The sequence below is a fragment of the Belonocnema kinseyi genome, chromosome 3 (genome assembly GCF_010883055.1).
Source record: "Belonocnema kinseyi isolate 2016_QV_RU_SX_M_011 chromosome 3, B_treatae_v1, whole genome shotgun sequence".
Classification (NCBI taxonomy): Eukaryota; Metazoa; Arthropoda; class Insecta; order Hymenoptera; family Cynipidae; genus Belonocnema; species Belonocnema kinseyi.
This window is the reverse complement of record NC_046659.1, coordinates 89,619,923-89,634,296: the sequence shown is the minus strand read 5'-3', so window position 1 is coordinate 89,634,296 and position 14,374 is coordinate 89,619,923. Positions and strand designations below refer to the sequence as shown.

The 14,374-nt window shown below is 27.4% G+C and overlaps 1 protein-coding gene across 1 annotated transcript in view; it reads left to right on the top strand.

The window, feature by feature from the left end:
* The window catches only part of LOC117169928, a 77,223-nt gene that overhangs the window by 54,807 nt on the left and 8,042 nt on the right, over positions 1-14,374 (top strand). The window contains exon 7 of the mRNA XM_033356437.1: positions 2,780-3,016. Within this exon, the coding sequence (XP_033212328.1) occupies positions 2,780-3,016 (237 nt within the window). The remainder of the gene's footprint in view (positions 1-2,779; positions 3,017-14,374) is intronic.

Here is a 14,374-nt window from a genome sequence, read left to right as displayed (position 1 = left end):
TGTTTGGTATTGGATATTGTTGACAGATGACAATACGCCAATTAGCACAAATGGTAAGTTCCGACAGTGCCTACAAGTGTGCCTACTGGCCGCTAAATGGCTTTACCGGTTTCATATGTATACACCTGGTAGATATTTTTGAATGATTTGAAGTATTTATTGAAAGGCTCAACATTTATTTTCAATTTTGTTATTAAATAAACAAAAAAGAAATTTGGTAAAAGATCAGCAGTGACAGTTTGACTTGAGATTTTATTAGAGATTTTTTAAACGTTCAATTTGGGCAAAAATCGTCTTTTATAAATGCATTTCTGGACCTTTTTTGAAATTCTGTCTTAATATCATAGAACCTTAGATCTAGATGACCAAATACATTTTTACATTCTCATCATTTAGGATTGAGAAAGTATTAGAATTGTCGGAAATTTGACATCACACTTTTTCAACGGATCTCCACGTTCATGTTTAGCACATTTTTTTTAAGTTCAAAAAGAAAGGACGAGTTCGTGAACCAGTTATCTTTGATAAAAATTCAAAAAGTGAGCGCATTTTGAAAATTTTTGAGACCACTTTTTTCTGAATTTGAAAATTCTATGCACATATATTTATAGTATTAAAAAGAACAAACAATTTATCCTAATGACTTTTTTCGATAAAAAGAAATTATCAGAGTTATGGCGTTTTCGCAATTTTTTTAATCAACCGAAAATCAAAATTTGAAGCCGAAAAACGCACGATATGAAAAAAAGTCAAGAAAAGAAAAACATTTCTTTTTGAAAGCCCTACAAGATTATCATAACCAATTTTTGGATTTTCTTCAAAAATCGAAAATTCAAATTTTGATTACACAAAAAATAATGGAAAATAAAAAATTCCATTTTGTAGACAAACTATGTAGTATACGAAAAAAGATGAATTAACAAAAATGGTTATCCCAAAAAAGATCTACAATTTTGTTAAGAATCACTCCTTGATAGGACGCGTACCTTTTGTTTTATTCGTGAAAAATAACGTTGAAAAAAAAATAAAATAAAAAAAATGTGTGGAAAAACGATGAAAATTACGAGAAAAAAATCCAACAAAACCTGTTTACAAATGTCTGTCGGAAATCTAGCGCGCAGCGCGAGTGTCACGATGAGAATGTGTATCTTTGACTATACTTAATTGAGTAGACAATTCAGACAAATTCAGAATATGAAGACGCATATAAATACTGACATCTAAAAGAGATCTTTTTGATAAATTTTTTTTCAAGCATTCCAAAGGCAAAGAATAAATATCCGAGCGAGAAGCGCGAGATTCAACCGTCGCGCGCCCTAGGCGAGCTCAAACTTGCGAGCCTCGCGCGTAGCGCGGGATGGGAATGTGCCCGCAAAGCGGGCAGATTTTTTTAAGTAAAACAAAAATAATTTCCGAATATAGAAAAATTATAGAATGTGTGTAAATAAAATTTGTTGATCTTCAAAGTCTATGTTGAAATTGGAATTTTTGAACAAAAATCACTAATGGAATATCGCGAACGTTTTTGTTTTATATGTTATGTATTACACATTTTTTTATATAAATGTTTGCATGCCTACTACAAATCTGATGTTTAAATTAATGCTGGCCAAAATTCAAAATTGCGGATACAATATGGCGAACTGCAATTGCTAAAAAAAAACGATTTGAATAAAAATTGCTACTTAGGATTTTTCGGGTCGCTGATTTCAAATACAAAGTCAAAATTTTGAAATTCAAAATGCCCGATTTGATATAATATACAAAAATTTGGTAACATACCCAATTTTACTGAAAATTCCTAATCAGGGATTTTCCAGGCTGCTGATTTCAAATCCAAATTCAAAATTTTCATAATTCAAAATTACGAATGCATTAGGGCGGATCAAAATTTTAAAACAAAACTGATTTAACTAAAAAGTGCCTAGGAGCTCGAACATACAATTTTCGAAAAGTGGCGATGTGTGTGTAACTTTTTTATGTTCACCATATCTCGAAAAGTAAAGATCTATCATCATAAAATTTAGTCGAATTGGTGGTCCGACTAATATCCAGCCCACATAGAATTTTGAATTACATCGGCCACTTAGAAGTCGTTTTTTTTTTTAAAATTAGAGATTTGAACAACAAAATTTCGCCTTGTTTATATGCGAGAAACATTTTTGATATATAGAATATGTACAGCAATCTGTTATCTGGTGAGTTTGTTTGCGTCTTTAAGAGGTACGGATCGGCCTATAGTTAAACGATTTATGACTACCCAGCACCGATTAATCAAAAAGGTGATTTATTCTGTGTATATGAGCAAAACTTTTTTTAAAACTAAAAATACAACAATACAATATCTCGTGTATTTGTTAGCATCTTCGAGACGCATCGATTGACCTATTGTAGAAAACTTTTGTGGCGTACTATACCGATTTATGAAGTTTCAAAAGACGTTTTTTATTCTGTTTCTACGAGAAAAACTTTTTTGACATTAGGAATAGTACACTAGTATATCTGAAATGCTTGTTCGTGTCGTCGAGACTCGTCGAATGACCTATTCACGAACATTCCATTAACACTTATCATCTAGCAATACAGTTATATAAATAAAAATATATGTATTGTTTATCTTGTTGATATGAGGAAAAAATTTCAGTATTGGGAATAAAATAGTAAAGTATATAATATATTTGTTCGCGTCTCCGAGATGCATTGATTGCCCAATTGAAAAACCTTTCACGCCCATATCCCAAGTTTAATTCTGATTGTCCAAATTTTATTTTCTATCTAGAAGCGCCAATCAATATACGACTACCAGGATTATCAAGATTTCCAACCAGTAGTGCCAATTGATCGACCAATTTTGGTGAAAAAGAAGCCAAAGAAGGATGAGCAAGACTTTAGTAAAATTCCCGGAATCCCGGGAGTGGATTATCCAATTTATCACACTGTACCTAGAACAAGTTTCTCGTGTGCTCACGTGCCTGCTTTGCCAGGGATGTACGCGAATGTTGAGACCGGTTGTCAGGTAAATAATTTGCCTTTGTAAAAAATATTAAGCTTCTTCGATTTTCAATTTCATGCCTCGTAAACGTCGCTCCAACTTTTCACTTTCACGAGTGCCTCCGCCGACTGCCGAGGATTCTCTGCTACTTTCTGTACTTCCTAGCTGAAGTACTTCCTGATTTACTTGCAAACTTAGAGAGACTATTTCAGATATTTAATTCAAGTAGAATATCAAAGTCAGTTCAAATATACAACTGAGATTAGATTTAATTTTTATTTATACTTATTATTTTACCAATTATTTATTTTGCAGAATTCAATATGTTGCAAATAGTTAATGAATATTCATTATTAAATATGTATTTTCCTACTTGGAGTAAATTGCATTATTGAACTCGTGCATTGAACTTTCAGCACGATATTATAATACAAGTTTGATGTAAAATTACATTTTCATACTAGATAGGAATGTTCATAGCTATACAATAAATATTGGCAATCACAGAAAATACCAGTTGGGTCAATCCATTTCTTAAATATCAAAGTTTTAGAGGGATATAGCTGTTTTGACAAAACTTCGTGATACTTTTGTCTGGGGTGAGCGTATAGGTAGCGTATAATTTTTACGAATTTTTAATGCAATTCAAAGATAAGAAAATTTCTTGAAAGGGGCTAAAAAAATGAAAATAATTTTGTTTATCACGATATCAAAATATATATATATATATAACTTTTTATTTATTTATTCTTTTAAAATTCAAATATAAATAATAATAATAATAAAATTCAAAATAACTTTTAGAACAAAATTGTTATTTGATTTTAGATTTTAAAAATTAATAATTAAATTTAGCTTTGTTATGTACAAAATTTATTTATATTGTTATTGTTGTAAATTGCATGTTAATGCAAGCAGCAAACAAATGTTGATATTTTCCTTTACCTTCTATATTTTTGTAAACAACTTCCCAACGCTCAGTATTTCTTTGATTTAGTGCACAGGGTGTGTACAAGCGAAAGATTCAAAGTATTTTTGCTTGTTATAATGAAATTATAATATCAAATACTGAACATTATCGATTGCCCGTCTTCAAAGTAATATAAGCACATTATGAATTTTATAGATATAACACTTTTTTATAATTCTCTGCAATTGACGTTTCGAATGATGTCTGTTAATATGAACATGAGCTTAGTGTAGATTTTTAAAAGCAGAAAAAATGATTTTCATCCTAATTATTGTCAAGTGAAGTTACCAGTAAAGCTAAGTTATAAAAATTTGTCATTATATATATATATATATATATATATATTTTCTTAATTTTATGCATAAACAACTAAACAATACTAGCAATATAATTCAGGGAAGATGAGGAAAATACGATTTTTCTACCTATAGATGTCCATCGAAATTGATTTATTTTATATAATTTGTTTATATATTTTTATATATAATATGTTTATGAAATTAGCAAAAAGTATCATGATCAAGTTTCACCTTGTTGAAAAAGTCAGTAATGTTATCGACAAAATATTACTTTAAAACGAACAATTAATAATGTTACTATGTGATATTATAATTTGTTTCCAAAAAGATAGGAGAAAAAGGAGAGAATAAATATTTGTTCGCTAGATGCATCAAAATGAAAATTTAAACAATAATAAATTGAAAGTCGCTGGCACATATCAACTCTAAATTTAATTGTGAATTTTGCTGAGAAATACAAAAAATATGAAATCAATTAAAAATTTCGTGCTAAAAGTGATTTTAAATTTTGTTATTTGATTTCACACCACTGTGCCTGTCGTTAAAAATGAATTTTGTTGTTGTTCAAGATTAATAATTTTAGTTCAAAATGTATCTTTTTGCTTGATAATTGAACAATTTTTCGGAAAACATAGCTGTTTTGGTTAAAAATTAATCATTTTGGTTGAAATGTCCTTTTTGGATTGAGTTAAAATCTTTTTTTGTTTAAAATCCACTATTTGTTTTAAAGTTTAAATGTTTTGTTGAAAATAAATTTTTTGTTGTTGTTAAAAATTTAATTATTCCAGTTCAAAATCTATCTATTTTGTTGATCAATAACAGTTTTGTTGAACATTCCTTTTTAGTGGAAAGTTAATTTTTTGAAACTAAAAATTTATGTATTACAGTTTTTGTTATACATGTATCTTTTTAGTGGAAAATTTATGTATATTGTTGAAAATGCATCTTTTTAATGAAAAATTGATTCTTTAAATTGAAAATTCAGCAATTTTATTTAAAGTTAAACTCTCTTTCAAAATTAATTTAGTTGTTGTTGAAGATTCATAATCTGAGTTGAAACTATCCCGCCTTTGTGGATAAATTAACTATTGTACTGTTTGAAAACTCTTCTTTTTTGAAAGTTAACTTTATTCTGAAATATTTGACTTTTTAGTTTGAAAACTTAACTCTTTCATTGCAAATTTGTCTATTTAGGTAGAAAATGTTGTTGTTGAAATTTATCTATTTTGTGGAGGATTTAAGTACTTTGTTAAAATTTCCTGTTTCTCCGCTGACTGCAACTGGTTGAAAATTCCTTTCAATTTTTATCAGAAATCAGTTTTTTAAACTGAAAATTTAACTATTCCATTTTTGGTTAAAATTCGATCTTTTTTAGTAAAAAAATAATGTATTCTTTTAAAAATTCGTCATTTTTCATGAAAAATTCTTCTTTTTTTGGTATAAAATTGACTAATATCGTTTAAAGTTGAACCTTTGTTATAAATTGTGTCAGTGTGGGAAATTCATCATTAACTATTTGGATTAAAGTTGAACAGTTTTTGAAAATTAATTTTCTCTTTTAATTCAAGATTTATCATTTTAGTTTGAATTTCATTTCTTTAGTTGAAATTCAATTTTTTGAAATCCAAAATTTAAATATATCATTTTTTTAGTATATCTTTTTTATTTGCGAATTCGTCGTTTTGGTGTAAAATCAATCTTTTTTTTTAATGATAGCAGTTATGTTTCACATTAAGAATTCATGTTTTTTGACTGAAGTTTTAACTATTTGTTTGAAAATTTGACTTTCTTGTTGACTTCTGCAATTTTTTTGTGTAAAATTTCGTCTTAAGTCAAAATATAATTTTTTGATACTGAAAATGTAACTATTCCATTCTTGATTAAAAATGTATCTTTTTTAGTTGAAAATTCATATATTTTCTTGAAAATTCATCTCATTCAGTAGAAAATTAACCTTTTTTAACGTTAAATTTCTTTGTTAATAATTAATTTTTTTGCTAAAAATGTAACTATTTGGTTGAAAATTTTTTTTTGTTGAAAATTAATTTGAAACAGTTTCATATCCTGGGGTTTACTGTGTTCTAAATGTATTTACCTTGAATTTAATTTTATACGAGCGATTGAACGGTTTGATAATATTAAGATCAGTGTGAAGTAATTATGTGAATTGTTGAGTAAATTCCTCGAAAATGGATAGTAGTTAAATATACATATGCGTCCATTCAATGCTTTAGTCACCCTCGATAGTTTCACAATCTAGATATTTCAATGATAAGAGGAAAAGAGGAAAGGCAGTGTGATATGTTACTTCAATGTTGCTACTTTGAAAACGGATAAAACGCTGTGGAATTATTATCGGTGTGAAATCGTATCAAGGTCTGCAAGCGGATGAAAGTATCCGCTAATGCGCAGGGTCACGTGTTATGAAATTACTAGAAATCATCAGAGGTGGGAAAATTACGGTAATATTACGACTGCTTAATAAATTGGAATTGTAATTCCATACTTTTTTTCACTCAGAAACAGAAAGGAAACCGTCGATAAATATAAAATAAAAGTTTGACGAGGAAGGAAATTATATTGATAATGTTGTAAAATTCGGCTGTTTAAATATAATTTTATGAAGTTATATATGAATAAAAATCAATAAAGAAGTTGGAAGCAATTCAATTACTCAATAGAATACGTTTACAAAATTCAGTTTCATTGTTTAAGTATCATAGACAGGCATTCAAGCAGTAAAAAACAAGATGCTTTGACAGAGATTCTTTTTGTTGATAGAACTTTCAAATATTCTGTAAACAGGGAAAATGGGTAGATTTCTCATGAAAATAGGAAAAGAAATTCTTTTAAATAAAATTAATGTAAGTAATAATATTAAATTCAGATTAAAGGGCTCTAAATTTGTAATATTTTAACTAAAATATCGTATTTTCAATAAAAAGATGAACTTTTAACCAAATAGTTGAATCTTCAACCAAAAAGGTGAATTTTCAATAATTTTCAATGAAAAAGATGAATTCTGGCGGAAAAATATAGGGGTTGTCATTTTAACTAAAAAATATCTTAATCTTAAATTCAAAATAGTTAAAATAATTTTAAAAATGAACCAAATAGCAGCATTTTTAACTAAAAAATATTAAATTTTTAATTTGCAAGCCAAGAAAACAAACTTTCTACTAAAGAGTTGAATGTTCGAAAAGAACCAAATAGTTGAATTTGCAACCAAAAAAGATTAATGTTAAAGGCAAGAAGATAAAGTTTCTCAAAACACGGTTGAAATTTTTCAACCTGTACATATGTATTTTGAATGAAAAACTTAATTTACAAACAAATAGTTTAACTTTCTACCAGAAAATATGATTTTTTATCCAAATATTTGCATTTTCAACAGAAGAGATTAATTTTAAACTAAAGAGAAGAATCTTTAACCAGGAAAAATTGAATTTATAACAAAGCTGTTTAATTTTTATCTAAGCAGTCAAATTTTCAACAACAATATATGATATATGGATCAAGATATATTTGAATTTTAAATTAAAAACGGTTGACTTGGCCCAAAAAATAAGAATTTTCCATAAAATAGAGGAATCCTTAACCAAAAATAGATCATTTTTTGAACAAACCTCTTTACCAAAAAAATATTCAACTTATAGCATAGTTAAGTTGAATTTTTAAGACAAAAAGACAGATTTTTTTACAATACAGTAGAATTTTCAACCCGAAAATACGAATCTTCAACGAAGAATTTAATCTTCAACCAAATAATTGAGATTGTTATCGAAATAGTTGAAGTTTCTTCCCAAAGACGAATTTTACACAAAATAGTTACATATCTAACCAAACAGATGACTTTTCATCTTAAATGATGAATCTTTAATAAGAAAAAATGTAATCTTTAACTAAATAGTTCAGTTTTAACCAAATAGTTGGATTTTAAATTAAAAGAGGTGAATTCTGAACGAAAAATATAATAGTTGGTATTTAAAAAAAAAAGTGAATTATTAACGAAAAATATAATACTTGCTATTTTCACAAAAAATTTTAATTCTATATAAAAAACGTTCAAATTCAACCAAAAAAAAATTAAATTTCAACAAAAATAGTTGAATCGTAAACCAGAACAATTCAATTTTCAACGAAACATTTTTAACCAAGAAGAATTACATTTCTACCAAAAGAATTTAATTTTAAACAAAGACGATGAATGTTAATCTGAAATAAAGAATTCGTAACTGCAAACACATAATTTTTTTCTATAATAGTTTCATTTTTGCTAATTTGTCGAATTTGGTACAAGAAAAAGATAAATTCTTAACGAAAAATTTAATAGTTTTTATTTCAACTAAAAAGGTGAATTTTAACGAGAAATGTAATAGTTGATTTTTCTAACAAATAATTTTTTCATTTTTAAATAAAAATAGTTGAATTTAACCCAACACAATGAAATTCCAATAGAATAGTTGAATCGTCAACCCAAACAGATTTATTTTCAACCAAAGATTTTTAACTAAAAAGGATTAAATTTCTATAAAAAAGACTCGGATTTTTAAGCTTAGAAGACCAATTTTAGACTAAGTAGTTTATTTTCAACCCAAAATTATGTCTTTTCTAGAAAATTGTTAGATTCTCAATCAAATTATTATTATAGGGGAATTATAGAAGTCTGAGAAACGAAGATAGATAAAGTAGGTTTTTCCAATGGTCTCTTATGTTATTCAAATTATTTTTATGTAGCTTACTTAAAAAAATACTTTGAACAACTCAGTATATGTTCTTAAATTTTCATAAAGAAGCTAGAAAAGCGGGAAAAGTAATAGAATTATGGAAAAGAGTCTAGGAATTCTTATTAACCTTCATTTGAAAGGTTTTAATTATTATTTTATTACTATTCTGCCTATTTTACAAATTCCAACGATTTGAATAATATCGGTAAACGTATTACAATTTACTTGTTTACTATTACGCATCAATCATTTTTTATTATGTTAAAAAACTTTTTTTATCATTAATTAATTTTGGTAAACACTTTGAAAATTTGCATTGATTACAAATTTTTGCACAGTAGCGGCTGATGGTTTTGGCTAATTTTTAAGGCAAGTGTTTATAGAATTTTTCTAAATGATTAAGATATTTTTTCATGTATTCTATAACATCTTTATAAATATTACTTAAATTTATGAAAATATGATGAGTAATAATTTTTTTAAATGTTGGTAAGTTCTTAAACGTTTTATGCTTATGAAATTCCAAGTTAAATGATCCCTAATAGAGATATTTTTTAACTTTTGACGAGAATATACCACGTAAGTAGTTAAAAAAAATTGCACCTCGAATTTAACTTGTGACATGGCCTAGGGAATTTGTAGAGAAAATATGAAATTTATATCACGCAGCGTTTATAGTCCTATCTTCCATTCAAGCCAATGCAAATAAAAAAATGTGTATGCATTGCTGAGATATGATTAAAAATGTCCAAGCGTGTCTGCGTTGAGTTCCAGCTCTCGATCACCACTGAAACTCGACACGCCTGGACATTTTTTATCCAATCTTCGGAACCCAGAAAGAATTTTTTTTAAAGTTTTATCTACCTACATTAAAGATGAGAATTCAAAGATTACATTCAGTTAAACGAGTTGAAGTTAAGATACAAAAAGTTGAAGCTGACACGCTTGGACATTTTTAGCCATATCTTGGGAACTCATCAATATTTAAAAATTTTTACTGACTCGAATTAAAAATAAGATTTCACAGATAGTGTGGTATATGATTCACATTTTTGCGACAACTTTTCTAGGCCATGCCACGAGTAGAAATTGGGGTACAATATATGATAAACTTTTGTATTTTTTTAAAACTTCTTATTTTCTTTAAAAGTTAAAAAATATCTCTCTTGGAGGTGATTCGAAGCACAATTTCATAAGTTTTTAATCATAATTTAAATTCCCTTTTAATCCCATTTTTGCAATATAAAATCTCCTTATTTAATTGAAAATTAAACTTCTGAACCGCTCGGATCTCTGATATTATTTATATCACGCAAAAGGAAGAGAATTTAGCAGGCTACGCAGCGGGTTTTGTTTTTATGAGCGTTACCATAAAAGTATGGTTTTATTTAAACTACTTTTTCGCATCACTTTCGCTTCATAATAAGGACACGTATAAAATCTTTGACAATGGTGAGAGCACTTTTATCGAACAGTCCAACCGAAAGCGCCGTAAGTGGCTGAACCGAAGTGGATTCATTATGTAAGAGAGTGGCTTGGCATTATCTGAGCCTCAAGGCAAATCGAGACCACGCCACTATGATCACTATACAGTGAAAGACACCCACAAGGTATGCTGACTGCTATGTGAGATTATTTCGAATATCCTCACATCGACTTCCAGATAAAAACTAGGATCTTTAGAAAGATTAAATTCTTTTTTATCCTGCAAACTGAATACACTGTATTAGATTTCTGCCTAAATAACGTTTTCAGTCAACAGAGAGGAATTTCCAACCAAGAAAGATGACTTTTCTACTATAAGAGATGAATTTTCAGTCCAAAATGGAAACATATTTTTAATAAAATAGCTCAATTTTCAACCAAATAGTAGAATTTTTAAAGAAACGAAATGAAATGAAAAAATGTCTCAAGAATTTAGTTAAGAGTATTCTCATACCAGTATCAAATAGTTTTAACTCACTCTTCGATTTTTTTAAATATAAAATTACATCTTAATTTTGTATTCAAAAATAAGAGGAGGGTTAGGCTTACTTCATTTTGTATGAAATTTAGCAAACACGTAGAAGTGTTAAAAGAAATAAAAATCTTTTAAAATTTCTTGTTTTTAAAATTATAGGAGCCTAAATTACATAAAAAACTGCAATACAAAATATTGGAGTTTTGAATTCGTAGGAAATATTTCGAAAAATAATAGGTTATTTCTTCCTCCTGAAAACTTCGCTAAATGAAGTTAGCTTAATTCTTAACGGCAATTAAAAGATAGCCTCTTCTTTGTAGAACATATCGATATATACAAAAAAGATGGAGAAATTTCAAAAAACTAAAAAAGACAATAAACTGTTTGAAAAATATTCCTGACATCTTTTTTACCGATGCTGACAAAGGGAACATTACTGTATTATTCTTAAAAATTCACCTACAACACAAAAATTTCCAATTTTCTTTATGGCACATCGATGTAAATAAAAACTCTTTGAGAAAATTACAAATAAACACATAAGATTTGTTACAAAATCTTAAGGACAATAATTAAAAAAAATACAAATGACACCATAAACAAATTACTTTAACTGATACAGCTTTAGAGAAATGTTATGGTTTGCCAAAAATTTATAAACAAGATGTTCTTTTTGTCCAATTATTTCTATCAAAGAAATAAACATAAAGGTCGATTATATTCTTCTTTCTCTTCATGATTGTTCTTTATTTACAAATATCCCTTGCGACATGGTTTTAGAAAGTTTAGAAAAGAGAGTTAAATTTATTCACAACCATTGCAAAATTCGATTTAATGATATTATAAATTGTACGAAATTCCTTTTTGAAAATACCTTTCCCACTTTTAATAAAAATATTTATGAACAAATTTATGACGCGCCAGCGAGGTCACCAATTTCACCTTTGTTTCCGAATATTGTAATGTATGATCTCAAAAAAAGGGTTGATTTATTTATCAAGACCTTTAATTCTTATAATAAAAATTTACAATTAAACTTTGAATTACAGCAGAATAACACATCATCCTACCCAACAGGAAGACATATCTTTTACAATCTTGTTGGTAGAGCAATATTGTTATCTTATAACAATTTTCACTTTTATTCAATTTTTTTCATTAATAAAAACATTGACTTTCTTCTTCTAATAATTGTACAAAATTGTCTAAGATATTATATAGTTAAAATATTGTTACGATATCTACAGTTGAAAAAATCGTAACTATTTAATCTTCAATAATTATGAAAAGGATAAATAAATTAAAAGTTCCTAAAAAGTCTGACTGGGGCATCACTTTGTGAATTTATCCTGCAAATTTTAGAAGAATCGGTTTAATATTTTCAGCTACAGGTCGACTTATGTAACTGCTAAAGTTGATACATTTTTCACGTTTTTTGAACCTGCTGTATCCAGTTTCTAAAACATATAGAATATGCACGCAGAGAACTTACTTTTTTTAAAACAATTTTTAATTATTTAAAAAAGTTTCAAGCTGAGACATACACAAAGGGGCTAAGTGCATAGATAGTTCAAGAAAAAACTTTCGCAGTTTTTTTACTATTTTTGAAGCAAGAAGTTAGTCACAGATTCAGTTAGTATTGTAGAAATATTTAGTCAAAAGTGACTAATATTCAGTTAAACTTTACTAATATTTTGGCAATTTGTCTAATGTCTAATTTCAAGTATTGATGAAGTCTGCCTTTAATAGACCTAAAATCATTTAAAATGCAACTAATAATGATTTCGAGTTGGATTTTTGATGAAACCAAATCAGATATTATAACTACATATTTAAATCTTATTCCCCAGTCTAAAGATTTTAAAACTGTAATCATTATCCTAAGAAATATGAAAAATAAAGACTTTTAGGAACTGATATGGTGATATAAGGTCAAACCGATTAGTTTCTCATGATATACAACCGTAAAATTATTATTATTCTCTCAAGGGTTCAAGTTTGCTGCGAAACATTATTGACACGTTGATCATTAAAATATTTCGTTCTTCAAGAAAATAAATCTTTTCGTAAGCACCTTCCAAGAATCTTCAAACATAAGCACACCCTGCTTCGAAGTACTAAACTATATAATTGTGCAGTAGTGTTTGCAAATAAAAATCTTACATAACTAGTTCTAAGAAAAAGATGAAAAATAACTGATTGCTACAAAATCTTATTTCTGCCAGATGAGGTATTTCAAATTTTTGTTTTAGGATAAATTTCGAACTTCATTTCTATAATAATTTGAATAGTGGACCTGTACATATCAAAAATATCAAGATCTGCCAGTATTCGATTGATTTTAATGAAATTTGTTAAAATTATAGTGTAGTTTAAGAGACATTGGGTGCCTATATGATTTTAAGGAATAAAAATCACAGAGGTGAAGCGATTATCAATTTTGCTCTTCACTTCTTTTTTCATAATCGAAATTATCGAAACGGTGTAACAAATTTGAATTATTCTTGGAGGGAATACAAATAACAGTACATTATTCTTTAATATTATAATATTATAATACTATTATAATACAGAACAACCATTTTTTCAATTTGACAAAAAAATCTAAGAAATGATTTAAGAAAATTTTTCGTCCTTATTGCACCTTTTTATTTTTTCTAATGATGGTATAAAAATTACTTAAAGTTTCACCTTTTGTTTGTAAAGAAATATATTTTAACCAATTTTGATGTTTTTTATAATTATTTGGAAGTAAATCATTCAGAGCGTCTTTAAGCTCAATTCTTAAATTTAATTCTAACAAATTATATAATCAATTACTTGAATGTGGTGCTCAAACTCAACAAATTACTTTTTTCAAATAGAAATTCCTAAGTCTCTTAGAGCTGAATCAAAAAATACCATAAATTAGCAATTGATATTGTTATGAACGTTCTGATCAAAAAATAATTTTCTTTTTCTTTTGTTGATCTCACGGTTTTTTCTCACCAAACTACTTTAAAATCAATTCTTACTTAGGATTTGTAAATGAAGAAACGTATAAATGTTACATATTGTTACTGATGATAATAAAATTATGAACAAATATGATATTTTGCATTTCCCGAAAGTTTGCTACGAACTCTTACAATTAGTTGTTACTGATAGTAACACATTTTAAAATAAATAGTCAGCTATTGCTATTTTACGCTCTAGTAAGCGGTATTTTCTTTGTAATGATTTCAATGATTTTCGATAATGGTACTTCAATATGTAAATTTCGCAATGATTATCAGTGTGTATTGATACTCAATGTTAATGAAAAATTGACACTCTTACAAAGAAAACATGTATGTATGTATGTATTTAATCTCTCCCTTTTACGGGTTTGAGGGCCACCGCTCCCTGTACATATATTTACAATTCCATCCTTAGTCTAACTTAACT